Raw genomic sequence first — 15,749 nt, forward strand, 5'->3', positions numbered from 1 at the left:
GAATTTGGTACTAACTGCAAAGTTAAAATTTTTATTGGTAGATAGTGATATTAATATAATTTAATGGAGTTTTAATTTTTTTAGAGTTTCAATTTGGATTTTTAAAAAATCAAAAATAGTGAGAAATATATTTTAATTATTTTAATAAGTCATCAATGGTTGAATAGGAATGTAGAAATAAAAAAGAAAAATTTTAAAAAAAATTAAAATTACAATTAAATATCGTCAATACATATTAATTATAGTGCAAGAATCTTGATTGCTAGAAATTTTTTTGTCTAAACAAATAAAATATTTTTTAGAAAGAATAAAAACATCAACTATTCCATGTTACTAAACCACAGAAATATTTTAAAGTTGAGATGAAGGAAATTATTCAAAAGAAAATCATCATAACAATTAAATGAAAATTAAATATTATTGATATGGTTATATTCGAAAGAAATCATAAGTGGAAGAAGGAAATTAAACAAAAATAAGAATATAATTGATATAATTATATATGAACGAAAGCATATATGTGAATTATAGTTCTAGAAATTTTACGATCTAAATGATTGCAAAAGTTCTTTTATTCTTAGATGCAGATAAACTTTCAAATTGAAAGACCAATAAATTTATGTGCATACTTATTACAGCAACATATATCAAAATAATTATGAAAATAAAATAGGATTAAAATAATAATTAAAATTTATACTATAGAAGAAAATAAGAATTTAAATCCAAAAGAAAGCATAAGGAGTACTCCTCCGTCCCAAATTATAAGAAAAAATCACTTTTTAGATTCATTGAATAATTAATGTATCAGGTCTATATATAGAACATATACATTAATTGTTCAATGAATCAAAAAATTGAACCTTAAATTTATATTAAGTACATTTTTTATTTTATATATTCTTATAATAAATATTTATTAAAATTTTATTTGTATTTTTTATTTTCAATTATTGCATAATAGATAAAAAATATAATATTTATAAATAATATTTTTTAATAGTGCTAGATAGATATTATATTATTATTATTAATAATAATATTATTATTATTGTTGTTATTTATTTATGTCATTTTTTTAGATAAATATTATATTATTATTTTATTAATATTGATGGTTTAATATTATTATTATTATTTTTATTATTAATATTTTATTATTATTATTATTATTATTATTATTATTATTATTATTATTATTATTATGTTTGAATAAGTAAGGTTTTATTCTCATGATGACATGTGGTTTATATTGTTGTAAAGATGACATGTGGTTTAGATTGTTGTAAAGATGACATGTGGCTAGGGTTGCTATCAAGACTTCTTTACATTTATATTAAGTAGATAGATGTGTGTATTCAAAATATTAAAAATTAAAATAATTGTTTTTCTTAAACAATATGTATTTTTTAAAATTCTTATAGAATATCTGGTACACTCGGTATGTGTTTTTTCTTAAGTGATACTCCCTCTGTTTTTTATTATAAGTCGTTTTAGAAAAAAAAATTGTATTTAAATATAATACATTAATTGTTCAATGAATCAAAAAATTGAACCTTAAATTTGTATTAAGTACATTTTTTATTTTATATATTCTTATAATACATATTTATTAAAATTTTATTTAGATTTTTTATTTTCAATTATTGCATAATAGATAAAAAATATAATATTTATAAATAATGTTTTTTTATAGTGCTAGATGGATATTTTATTATTATTATTGTTGTTATTTATTTATATCATTTTTTTAGATAAATATTATATTATTATTTTATTAATATTGATGGTTTAATATTATTATTATTTTTATTATTACTATTTTATTACTATTATTATTATTATTATGTTTGAATAAGTAAGGTTTTATTCTCATGATGACATGTGGTTTATATTGTTGTAAAGATGACATGTGGTTTAGATTGTTGTAAAGATGACATGTGGCTAGGGTTGACATCATGACTTCTTTACATTTATATTAAGTAGATGTGTGTATTCAAAATATTAAAAATTAAAATAATTGTTTTTCTTAAACAATATGTATTTTTTAAAATTCTTTTAGAATACATGGTACACTCGGTATGTGTCTTTTCTTAAGTGATACTCCCTCCGTTTTTTATTATAAGTCGTTTTGGAAAAAATATTGTATTTAAATATAAGTCGCTTTACAATTCCAATGAATAGTTAATGCTACTTTTCCTATTATATCCTTAAATATTTATTATTCTCTCTCCTTTCAATTATATAAATTTATCTTCAACATGTCATTAATGAAAGATAATTTTGTAAAAACCTTCATAATTTCTCATTTTCATACAATAATTATTATAAGTCTAAAACGACTTATAATAAAAAACGGAGGGAGTAATAAACAACTAAACAAATATGTAATATAGACCACCTTTAATAAATAAAAAATATTTACACACAAATAATAATTTTTTATATTAATTTGAATATTAAAATTGTAGATAAGTCAAAGATTTCTTCAAAGTATTATCCTATATTTTATTACTACTTTATAAAATAGTGATTTTTTTTATTTTTTTATTTTCAAATAAATGAGGTATATTATTTTTTATTATTAAATGATAAAACCTCTTAAAAACTTTTAAATTTAATATTTTTAAAAATATATAATTAAAAAAGGCAAATCATATTTATCCACATATTATTAGAAATCTTTATTACTTAGAAACTTGTTCACTATATTTAAGTATTACATTTACCACCTGGTCCTCCAAATTGAAGAGAATATCCTTGTTTTCTTTTTTTATTTTCATAATTCGTAATTCCATAGCAATTAGGAGCATCATTATAACTTTCTACCATAAATTCTTTAGGATCAAAATGGTTTCCAATTTTATCCAAAAATTTTACAAACCTAAAATAAGTTGCATGAGTGAAGTCACTATCAGGTTTGTGTCCTGAACCCATTGTGGGACTATTAGTACCAACAGGAGTTACAGTATATCCACCAAATCCCACTTCTTCAGCTCCATTCAATGAGGAGAATAAAGCCGCAGGAAAGTATCCAATATCCTTATTCATCACTCTTAACCACCAATTACCTACCTTATCCTGAAGACCGCAACATTATAAGATTTTACTACTAGAATTGTAATAACTCAAAAGTAGATGATTAAACTAAAAGAGTATAATATCATTTAATATTATATATATATATATATATATATATATATATATATATATATATAAAATAATTTGTATAACATCTCTTTGAACTTTACCACTTGATAGCAATAAAATTTTAAATATATTTTTTGACGTTACATAATTTAAATATTTTAAAGAGAAAACAAGAGATGTATGGGCAATGTAAAACAATTTTTTCACAATGTAAACCAATTATATGATGTATTCTGCCAAATTATTTTTATATTTTAAAATTATTTAGATGACATGGTGGATTGTTTGTTTATTAATGTATTCTGCCAATTTTTTTTTATATTTTAAAGTTATTTTATATTGTCAGTGCATGTTCATTAAATTTTATTTTAAATTTAAATACGTAAAGAAATTAGTTTACCTGTGAAATTTGAAGTGGCGCTTCTATTATCTGTCCGCCATATGTAGATGTTCTAGATATACGCGCACCAAATGTGTATGATTTGTCAACCTGAATGAAACCCTTGCATAGCATATTAAAGCATCCATTCTTACCTGACTGTAATTTTTTAATATCGCATTTAGTATTTTGATTTTCTAACAAAATTACATATAAATTGAGATTAAAAAAAAAGAAATATTAACCATAATAAAATTATTCATAACACAATTTATGTGAAAGGAGCATTCTAAAAATTACCAATTTCAAAAAGTTTGGTATAGTTATTCTAAAAACATCTAAAACTTAAACTATTTCATAAATAATAATACATAATAACATAAAATGATGTTAGATAATTAGTTTAAGATACATTACTCAAATGTTTGTGATGAGTATAAAAATGATCACTTATGTAAAATAATTTATGTACTAATAATGTATTAAATTAATATATAAATCTGACTTACCGTCCAAAATACAAACAAATGTGTTTGGTCGTCATTATATAATTCTGGAAATGCCTAACATCAAATATGAAATAAATTAGAAAATAATTCATAAGTCTTCAAATTCATTTAAAGATAAAGTTTATATCTATATATACAGACATATTTTATATATACAGACATATTTCTTAGAATAAACAAAAATTAGAATTATGAAATAAATTTAAACTCACATGCCATCCGAGCGAGATTTTATTAAGATCATTTCCCCCTCCCCTTCGAACATATAAAGAAGCTGCACTTGATTGACCTTTATAAACTTTTGGAGTCCAAATACTAGTACTTCCACTAACTCCATAATAAGGAGAACCCGCTATTGAAAGATAGATACGAGCAAACTACAATTTCAATAGATTTACATATTAATAAAATATTTATAAAATAAAGATAATATATGTTGATTATACCAATAAATTAGGAAATTAAAAATATAATTATTTATATAAGAAAACTTACAAGATTGATCGCACCATTTTGAGTTATATTTTGACCATTGAATAATAATTTTCCTTGAATTAAATCATTTTTCGTTGTCCTCCGAATAGGAACCGTTTCTTGAGGACACCTAAATTTCTCAAGTATAAATTTAGGCTTGATTGATGAATTTTGAAATATATTCTTTTCAAAATTTGGTTTTCTCTGCCACCATAAACACAAAAATGAACATAGAAAAAGTTGTATTAAGTAATACAAAAATTTAAAAGTAATAGTATTAAATTATTTTACCTGCAATTTGTGATTTTTTAGTAAAGGATGATCAAAAGCTGGTTGTTTGTTAATATCAACACAATCAACTATGTATCCTGACTTTGTCTATAAAAATCATAAAAATGAATTAAAAACAAAATTGTTAGAAAGATGGATCAAATTAAACCAATATAAACCACTCATAAATTATGTGTAAATACATGAATACTCTTTATAGGAGACTTGTTAAGGATGTTTAGTTGTCTCTCTAGTTCCAAATCTTCTTCTTTCAACCCATTTGGCATACCATTATCTTTGTGCCCAATAATAATTGTCACCAAACAGATAACCAAAAATAATATATTGATCATTTTTGACATTCTATTTTAGCAAAGACTTAATTATATTAGATCTGAGTTTAGTATCATGCCTATTTATAGGTAGATGTTGAAAAACAAATAAAACAATATAATAATTTAATCAAGATAAAATAAATGAGGTCAATGATATTAATTGAATAAATTATTTTTTATTTTTTGTGATAAATGATTCTTAATTATAACCTGCCTTTCTTTTATACTTTTCCTTATACTTTTTAAATTATCTTTTCCTATAATCATTTCCCTATTTTTATCTATCCAATGGAAAAAGTCATAATATTTCCCTAATACTTTTCCTTACCATCTACATATTTTGTAGTTTTATATATAAAAAAAATTCAATGTCTAAAATAAACTACACCTATTTTAAAAAGCTATTTTTCAATTTCTTACAATATAGATAATTTGATACGAGAAAATAAATTATAACTATTTTTTAAAAAAAATTCATGAATTTATGATAAAATAAAAATTCTTTCATGAATTTATGATAAAATAAAAATTCTTTCATGAATTTATGATAAAATAAAATTAATATGAATTCATGGAAGAATTTTTTAAAAATAGTTATATATAATTTATCTTCGTACAAAATTATCTAAATTTTTAATTTGTATGAAATTGACAAATGGCTTATTAAAAAAAGGTGAAGTATATTTGAAACATTGATTTTCTTTTTGTATATAAAAATACAAAATATGAAGATGGTAAGTGCTTTTAAAATTGAAATATTACGACATTTTAAATTGAATAGATAAAAACAGGGAAATGTTATTCTAGAAAAAGATTATTTCAAAATATATAAAATAAAAAAGTAAAACAAAAATGGTAGGTTATATATATATATATATATATATATATATATATATATATATATATATATATATATATATATATATATATATATATATATATATATATATATATATATATATATATATGTTTATATATGGTTAAATATGTTTTTCGTCTTTATAAATATCTCAAATTTTATTTTTATTCCCTATTTAAAAATAGATATATTCAGTTTTAGTCCCTGCTATTTTTTAAAAATTTGAAAATTGTTTAGTTATTCTTTAATTTCTTAAATAATTTTTTTCACATATGTTTAGAATAATTTGAATATTTATTTATCAAATTTTAGAATTTTTTAAAATAAGAAGAATTAAATATGAATTTTTTAAATTTCAAAAGATTATGACAGAAGTAGTGAAAATATCGACTTATAAATCAAATTTTGATTTGTTTTTTTCAAGGAACTTTTTAAAATTTTCTAAACATGTTTATAAAATAATCAATAAAAAATACACATTAGTTTAACATTAGAGACTAAAATAACTTGCATAATAGTTTTTTATAGACCAAAACATGTCCTTTTATTTTATATGGACCAAAAACAAAGTTTAGTATTTTATAGAAAAAATTAAATGTATAATAAAAATTAAATATTATTATTCCATCAAGATTTTGTTTTATGTAAAATGATTTATTATTTGAAGCCAGAAGAGGTGTATTAATAATATTTTCTGGTATAATTTTTTAAACAATCTTTTATGGTATGCATTTTTAACACTTAGGGTCTATAATTGAAGAGGATGCATAGTACTATATCATAGCATGAAATTTGAGCCAAAAAGCTTTCCTTAAGAGGGAGCTAAATCATGATATAAAGTTGGTTAATTGGCCAAATAACTTAAAATGTTTTTTCAAGTGTTTAGGTCTGTTCAAGGGCATGACTTTGAGGTCAAATTATATGGGATGTTCCAAACTTCAATTCAACTTGATTCTAACATCAAAGTTGTTCATTTTTTTCCATCTATCATTTGACAGCAAGATCATATCATTTGGATCACCATGCATCAAGATATACTCATATGTTACAAACTCTTAGGCTATGTTTGGGAGTTTGGAGGGAAGGGGAGGGGAGGGCTTTAAAAAATAAGAAGAATTGGGTGAAAAGAATAAAAGGATTTTGAGTAGGAGGGTTTTGGAGGGTTTGGTTTTATTCATAACACCAAAAACCCCATAAAATGGGGGAACTCAAAAATTGTATTGAAGGAGGGTTTTGGAGGGTTTTGAAGGGCTTATATAAATTTTCCAAATATCTTTTAGGTTGTTATACTATTTTGAAAGTTAAAAATTTTGTAATGATTATGACTCTTTTATCATTCTAAACAAAATCATTTTTTCAAAAAATGTCAAATATTTCTCTATATTTTTTTAAAAATTCGTTTTGGGAAGCCTTCCCCTCCCCTCCCCTCCAAACTCCCAAACATAGCCTTAAAGAACGTTTGATCCAAATCTCCACCCTTAACTACTTCTAATCATCACTATAAACGGATTCTCATGCTCATAACTAAATGGATCCATTACCATTTCTAGATCGAAAAATTCTCTCATTTTCTGAAGAAAAACCAAAGATCGCATTCTTTATTTTCCTCAAGATCTCTCCATTCTATTGCTACCAGGGCCGGCCCCGTGCATGTGCAAGAAGTGCTACAGCACAGGGCCCCAAATTTTAGGGGCCCAAAATTTTAGAAGGTCCAATTTTTTTTCCATAAATATTAATTGAAATAAATAAAATGTTATGATAAAAATTCAATAAATCAAAAAATGCTATAATAAAAATTTAATACATACAAAAATTGAGATAGATCAAAATTCAAAATAATTTTAATTAAATATATTATTAATTAATACATAAATATAATTTTTATGTGTGTTTTTTAATTATTATAATTGTATTTATATTTTAAATTTGGGTCCATTTTCAAAATTAGAACGGGGCCTCTGTGTTGATTGGGCCGGCCCTGATTGCTACATTCTTCATCTCCACCATGAATGCTAGCTCTTGAATACCTTACATCTCACATGGAAGCATCATAGATCTCCCTTCTACTTCATCTTCTTAATCTAGTTCATTTCATTTTACTTCCATGCACCCTCATTCAGTAGTAGGGAAATTTTTGTTTCCTCTTTATTTTAGCTTCAAATTTGATTTTGTTTGCATGTAAAAAAATAATTTAGGTACTTTAATGTTTCAACTATTTGTCCATATTTTTATTTTATTTTTTCCAACATTATTTGATTTTGTTAAGGGCATTTTTCGCACATGTATGGTATTGTATTGATGCAGTCGTTTGTTGGAGAAGCAATAGCTTCTATCCATTTTGAAACGTAATCGACAGCTACAAGGATGTATTTATTGCCAAATGATGATGGAAAGGGACCCATAAAATCTATTCCCCAGACGTCAAATATTTCTACTTCTAGAATGCCTTTTTGGGGCATTTCGTCTTGTCTCGAGATGTTTCCAGTTCGTTGACATCTATCACAGTTTGTAACGACAAAGTGAACATCTTTCCACAGGTTAGGCCAATAGAGTCCAGACTGGAGGATCTTTGCACAGGTTTTAGACGTGCTTGCATGACCTCCATAAGGGGCTGAATGGCAGTGCGTTATTATGCTTCCTATTTCTTCCTCGGGTACGCAACGTATAAAGATTCCATTGGGGCCTCTCTTTAAAAGAAGAGGGTCGTCCCAATAGTATTGTTTTAGGTCATGGAGAATTTCTTCTTCTGTTGGTAACTTAAAACAGGAGGAAGTACACCAGCGGCTAGATAATTTACGAAGTCCGCATGCCGAGGTGTAATGGTCATGGCAAAGGTGGTTGCGACAGGTTCATCGGAAGCATTTGTTTCTAATTGAGCTATAAGCTTATCGTAAGGAAAATCGTCGTTAATAGGTACAGATTCGGGTAGGTTTTTTAAACGAGAAAGGTGGTATGCTACGACGTTTTCTGTTCCATTTTTGTCTTTAATTTCTAAATCGAATTCTTGCAACAGTAAGATCCATCTTAAGAGTCTCGGTTTAGCATCCTTTTTAGTTAATAAGTACCTAATAACGGCGTGGTCGGTGTATATGATTATTTTAGCTCCTACTAGATATGAGCTGAATTTACCTAAGGCAAATACTACAGCTAAAAGCTCTTTTTTGGTTGTAGCGTAATTCATTTGAGCTTTGTCCATAGTTCTACTTGCATAGTAAATGACGTGAAGTTTTTTATCCTTTCGTTGACCTAGGACAGCGCCTACAGCGTAATCACTCGCGTCACACATTATTTCGAATGGTTCAGTCCAATCAGGGGGTTGCATAATGGGTGCGGAGATTAATGCTTCCTTAAGGGTTTTGAAGACTTCTAAACACTTTTCATCAAATACGAAATCGGCGTCTTTCATTAGTAGTTCAATAAATGGTTTAGTTATCTTCGAGAAGTCTTTGATGAAGCGTCGGTAAAAACCAGCGTGTCCTAAGAAACTTCGTATCTCTCTCCCGGTCTTTGGAGGTTAAAGATTTTCAATAACTTCTATTTTAGCTCTATCTACTTCAATTCCTCTATTTGACACGATATGTCCTAGCACAATCCCTTCTTGTACCATAAAGTGACATTTTTCCCAATTTAAGACTAAATTAACCTTCACACAATGTTCTAGAACTTTTTCTAAATTTGCAAGACATCCCTCGAAACTTTGTCCACATACGGAGAAGTCGTCCATAAAGACTTCCATAATATTATCTAGGAAATCGGCGAATATTGCCATCATACATCTTTGAAATGTCGCAGGTGCGTTACATAATCCGAATGGCATTCGTTGGTAGGCAAAGGTTCCAAATGGACAGGTGAAAGTTGTTTTCTCTTGGTCATTAGGGTGGATTGGGATTTGGAAGAAACCAGAGTAACCATCTAAGTAACTGAAGTGAGAATGTCTAGCTAAGCGTTCTAACATTTGATCTATGAATGGAAAGGGAAAATGGTCTTTACGAGTGGCTTTATTTAGTTTTCAATAATTTATGCACATTCGCTAACCAGATTCAACTCTTTTGGTTATAGTTTCTCCTTTCTCATTTTTTATCACCGTGACTCCTCCTTTTTTAGGTACTACATGGACTGGGCTAACCCATTTACTATCGGATATGGGGTATATTATTCCAGCTTCTAAAAGTTTTAAAACTTCCTTAATAACCACTTCGCTCATAATCGGGTTAAGTCTCCTCTGGTGTTCTCTAGAGGTTTTTGAGTCTTCCTCAAGCATAATCCGATGCATACAAACAGAGGTGTTGATTCCTTTGAGATCAGATATCTTATACCCTAAAGCTGTTGGATATTTCCTTAGGACTTCTAACAATTTTTCGGTTTCGATAGGTCCTAATTCAGCATTGATTATTACAGGTCGTTCAAGTTCGGCGTCTAAGAATTCATATCTTAGATTCTTAGGAAGTGTTTTGAGTTCGTCAGTCAGTTTACTAGGAGCAGGTGTAGGATCAGGTGTTAATGCTAAACATACGTGTCATACCCCAAAATTTGCCCATACTATTTCTCCTACCCAAGTTCGAATCAAGATGCAAAATTCCAAGACACACTCTCCTAAACAAGGCTCAGAAATTAGGGTTTTGTTATTCTAAGGGAAAATCACTGAATCAATGGCTCAAAGACATCCCATGGCCTCTCATACGATTCAAAGAACCTCCATGCCAAGTTTCAAGCCCCGATTCAAAAGATTGTTCACTCAATGACCCGAATAATCAATAATCCACTGGTTGACCTAAAAGTCAAACTATGGTCAAATCACAGTCAAAGTTCCTGATTTTTTGTCAACATTCTCATTTTTGAAGTGTCATTCATCATTTGATCGAGGGGTGGTCATGATTCATCAAGTAAAGGTCAAAAATCCACAAAAGGATAAGTTACTAAATCAGGGTTTTAAGGAGAAAGTCAACCCAACTTTGACTGATCATATCTCTCTCATACTTTCTCAGAAATCACCCAACCAAAGCTCATTCTCAAGGAAATTCAATTGTCTACAACTTTTATGTTGGGCCCGTGGTCAAGAAATTCTTCCGCTAAAGAGATACAAGTCAAAACATTATAGGTCTTTTGAAAAGTCAACCAAAAGTCAATTTTTTCAAAAGGACATATATTGAGCATCAAGAAAGATTTTGACATGAGACCAAAAATTCTGGTTAGAGGACTCTTCAAGCTTTCTAAAAAAGTCCAAGAACACTAAAAAATATGGAAAATTGAGAAAGTTACAAGATGTGCAAGTCGAGCAATTTTCAAGAGGTGTACAAAAAGAAATATGGTCCAAAATGATTCTTCTTCTAAGTGGGCTTGATTTCTTTTTGTTCTAACATCATCTTAAGCCCATCCATGACCCATTGGCCCTTACATTCATTTTATTATTCTTATTTATTTTTATATTTGAATTTAATCACTTAAATTCAATTTAATTTGAATAAAATAATGAAAATAATCAAAGATTTGAATGGAATTATATTTCTATCAAATATTGAGAACTACATGGTGATCAAATCATGGGGATTTCGTGGAGAGAGAAAAAGATATAATTTAAGCCAAAATAGCATGTTTTTGCATGATTTCTCAATCAAATATTTGCTCATGCCAATTATGGATTCTTTCCTAAGTTACTAACCCTAATCTACTCATATATATTCACACAAACATTGCAGCCAGGGGAGAACGAAAAAAAGAAAAGCAAACATTAGGGTTTCAAACCCTTAAAGATACAAGAAAATAGGGCACACATGCACTCTTGGTTGGAGGAGAATTCAGGGACAAGCAAGAGCTTCATTCCACTTTCGAGGTAAGTATGGGTAAGTATAGATCCATAACCATGGATGCAGCATGCTAAAATACTCCATGTATGAATTTTCTTTCGCATGTATTTTTTCTATGAATCGTATGCTGGTTTTTAGTGTGTTGCAATAGGAACTAATAACGTGGACGAGTCCCTGAGATCCCTTAGAACAGGTTCAAACTCCTGCTTGCAAGTTTTGACGGCCTGAATGCGAAGTGCCATGGCTAGGGTTTCGAAGTTGTAAAGCTTCGAACTCATGTGTAGGGGGCGTTTCAAGGCAAAACGATGGCCTCATGGAGTCCCAAACAAAGTTCCTAGACGATCTGGGTTGTTAAACTGATCGTGGCATCGTGTAGATACATGTTCTCAAATCGCAGCCAAAAAGAAGAGGTATCTGCGGAAAAATCCGCAAGTAACTGCATAGGTAATTCCGAAGGAGAAATCGCAGGTAAATTAAAGAAGATGATGAATAGTGGCCATTGGAATTGCTGACCATTGCGTGGCGCGTCATGATTTGTGGGTCAAAAAATTCAGATTCTCTCCCTGTACGTGATTGGCCAGTCAATGTTCTTGGGGTTCTCTCTCCAACAACCATCGGCCATATGAGCTGTCTGTGGGACCCAAGCGCCAGTCACTTTGAATTTTCCAGTTATCAATAAAATTTTGTATTAGTTTTATCCCCTGCATATAATTAACGACTGATCATACTGGCTCACATGGCAAACGCAGGTAACGCTAATTGTAAGGAAGGGGGTTCGAACCCCAGTGCTGACAATTATTTTTCTGTTAATGATTGTTCGCAGATCCCATTCAGTGGAGCCAATGCGCGCTCATTATAGACCTTCACATCCCAGCCATTGGATCTTCTCAAATCAAGATCTAAAGGCCCCAGCGTGAACTTCCATCATGAACCCTCAAGGACGCCACTCTACTGGATCCGAAGCTAAGTTTTCTAAACTTCTTTTTTATTTATTTATTTAATTACATAATCTCTTTTCATTTACTTATTTCTTTCTTTTTTTTTATATGTTAGTTATTTTTTTTCTAAAAAAGGTTTAAATTAATCAAGTAATGTTTTATTTTAATTATTTATTTTTTAGTCGAAAATCCAATAATTGTTTTTCTATATATATATATTAAAATTCGAATACACTTTTAATTAATTAATAATCAGGATTAACCTTATGTTATTTTAATCATTTGTTATATTTAGTCAAACTTTCGATCTCATTAACCTTTTAGGGTTTGCTCAACCCCATTTATTTGCCTTTTGGGAATAATATAGGGTTTGTACTATATTTAATGAATGTTAAATGCACTAACACTTCTCTTCTGTATGTTCGATTCTTTAGGGTTAATATCAAGATTCTCCGATTACGCGCCTTCAATAAAAAAGCTAAGTTTTTGGCTCTTTTTTTTTGTTTAAATATTATTTTAATTTTTATTTTGCCTTGTAACATAAATTAGGATATATTTTCAAATGTCGATGAATCTCTCCTACACTCACCCATTTCGTTTTCCGGTTAATTCTCAGATGATCAGAATCAATCAAGGGTTCGAGGATCCGAGGAAGATTAAGGCTCAAGATGAAATAATTAAGTTAATTATTCATATTTATTATTTTCTGTTTTAATTTCCCCCGTTCCCGCAGGTGTTTATTGTAATAGCTAGGATTTTTATTTTTCTGCCTTTAATTTCTGCAACTTTAAACTGCGTGGTTAGTAATCTTAGGGAGTGCAAGCCTTTAACAGAATTAGGATAACTAATTATAAGATAAATATCTGAATTAACCACGTGATTGTTGCACCCACACACCTTTAGGGTAATCCCTCTTGTTGCGTTATATTGTTGCCTTGTTGCCTTAATATTGCTGCCTTTAAAATAGTCAAGTCCCTCGATTCCGAGGATACCTAAAGCAAATGTTGCCCTCAGTTCATTCATCATAACTTTTGTCCCTCGATGTTGCCTCGGTAATTGATTATTTGTCCCCATTGTTAAGGTATCCTCGCCTGCTGCCTAAAGGTTAAAGTGACTATTCTATCCTTCCCTTAGACTACCTGCCCTCTTTATGGCAAGGGACAGTTTTATGGCGAACGATTACTCGATGACCCTTTCAACATCCAATTGAAAGACTTCCTGCCTTCTCATGGTATGGATAGACTCTCTCGCCCGAAAGACTTAAAGAACACGAAAGACAATCTTAGGGTAGGTAGTTCTTAATTGCTTGCTCATACTCAAATCAAACTTTCAAAATACTTTTCACACCTCCTGACAAATACTTTCAAACAAGGCTACGCTTATTTACAAGCTAAAGTCCTTAACGAAATCTTTTTACTATTCACACACGACACTTCAAACAATTCAAACAAACAAGTGAGCTAAGCAATTAAGAGCCCATGGATAACCATGGATGCAAAGGGTGCCTTACACCTTCCCTTTGTATAACCTACCCCCCGAACTCAATCTCTTTTCAAAGGTCTTTCATGTTCTTTTAGCCTTTCTATAATTGGATAAAATAAAAGTCGGTGGCGACTCTTGCTATCCGCACATTTTCTTTAAAAGTCAGTTCACCGTATTACAATACGTTTAAATTTAGGTTTTGGTTTTCTTCTTGCGTGTTATCGTCGAGTGTTTCGATTATAGGGATTTCTAGGATTCCAGGATTTTTCGAGTGGTTCCGTTTTTGCTTCTCTGACGCGTTCGTCAGTGATATCCATGAAATAGCAGGTGTCATCAATTGCGGGTGCTTTTAAGAAGTGAGATAGAATATATTCAATCTTTTCTTCTCCTACTTCGAAGGTTAGTTTTCCTCGTTTAATGTCTATTATTGCACCAGCAGTTGCTAAGAATGGTCTTCCTAATATGATTGGGATGTTAGAATCTTCTTGAATATTCATGATGATGAAATCAGTTGGGATGTAGAATTGACCTACTCGCACAAGGATATTTTCCAACATTCCTACGAGGTATTTAACTGAACGGTCAGCTAGTTGAAGAGACATTCTTGTTGATTTAAGCTCACCTAAGTTTAGTTTCTTACAGGTTGAAAGTGGCATCAAACTAACACTAGATCCTAAATCTCATAAGGATTTATCTATAATATTCTTTCCTATTACACAAGGTATGATGAAACTACCAGGATCTTTTAGTTTGGGAGGCATGTTATTTTGAAAAATGGCGTTACATTCTGCGGTAAGCATTACGGTTTCGTTATCCTCGAGTTTCTTTTTTGTTTGAAAGAATTTCTTTTAAGAATTTATCATATTAAGGCATCTAAGTTATAGCTTATGTGAAAGTGTCATACCCCAAAATTTTTCCACCATATTTTATACTCAAGTTCATTTGAATATCACAGACTCAAAGACACACTCTCCTAAACAATGGCTCAATGAATTAGGGTTTTGAATTCTCTAAAGAAAATCAATGAATCAAAGTATCCAATGGATTTCATATGGCTTATGATGTTTCAAAATATCTCTATGGAAAAGTACAAGCTTCAATTCCAAGGATTGCCCAGTCATTTGCTCAGAAAGTCAACAATCGACTAGTTTGACCTAAAAGTCAACTGTGGTCAAAGCACAGTCAAAATTCTTGATTTTTTGTCAACAACCTTATTTTTAAGTATCATTCATCATTTGATTGGGGATTGATCATGATTCATCAAGGAAAGTTCAAAAATCAACAAAACCTAAAGTTTCCAAATTAGGGTTTTTTTACCTAAAGTCACCTGAACTTTGATCAGCCATAACTTTCACATGGAACATCATAAATTTCCCATCCAAAGCTAATTTTAAATTAAACTGAATTCTATACAACTTTATTTCTCACATGCCAAGCCTAAAAATGCTTCATTTGAGAGATATGGATCAAAAGATTATAGGTCCTTTTTGAAAGTCAACCAAAAGCAGTTTTTTGTCAAAGCCCATATCATCAAGATAAAATCTTCAAA

The 15,749-nt window shown here is 29.2% G+C and overlaps 1 protein-coding gene across 1 annotated transcript; it reads right to left on the reverse strand.

Moving 5' to 3' along the window:
• Window positions 1–2,659: 2,659 nt before the first annotated feature.
• On the reverse strand, window positions 2,660–5,145 carry LOC131624631 (protein neprosin-like). The gene is made up of 7 exons (XM_058895575.1): window positions 4,986–5,145; window positions 4,804–4,890; window positions 4,534–4,716; window positions 4,251–4,415; window positions 4,039–4,092; window positions 3,551–3,688; window positions 2,660–3,081 (listed from the first exon to the last, which is right to left on the reverse strand). The coding sequence occupies exons 1-7, from the start codon at window positions 5,142–5,144 to the stop codon at window positions 2,713–2,715; spliced, it is 1,155 nt and encodes a 384-aa protein (XP_058751558.1). The 5' UTR covers window position 5,145; the 3' UTR covers window positions 2,660–2,712.
• Between the last annotated feature and the right edge of the window lie 10,604 nt (window positions 5,146–15,749).

Source organism: Vicia villosa, unplaced genomic scaffold, assembly GCF_029867415.1.
Source record: "Vicia villosa cultivar HV-30 ecotype Madison, WI unplaced genomic scaffold, Vvil1.0 ctg.000146F_1_1, whole genome shotgun sequence".
Lineage (NCBI taxonomy): Eukaryota > Viridiplantae > Streptophyta > Magnoliopsida > Fabales > Fabaceae > Vicia > Vicia villosa.

Coding starts and splice junctions, on each gene's coding strand:
- LOC131624631 (XM_058895575.1), bottom strand. CDS start 5,144: ATGTCAAAAATGATCAATATATTATTTTTGGTTATCTGTTTGGTGACA. Junction 4,891..4,985: donor CTCCTATAAAGAGTATTCAT/GTATTTACACAT, acceptor TGATTTTTATAG/ACAAAGTCAGGATACATAGT. Junction 4,717..4,803: donor TAAAAAATCACAAATTGCAG/GTAAAATAATTT, acceptor TTATGGTGGCAG/AGAAAACCAAATTTTGAAAA.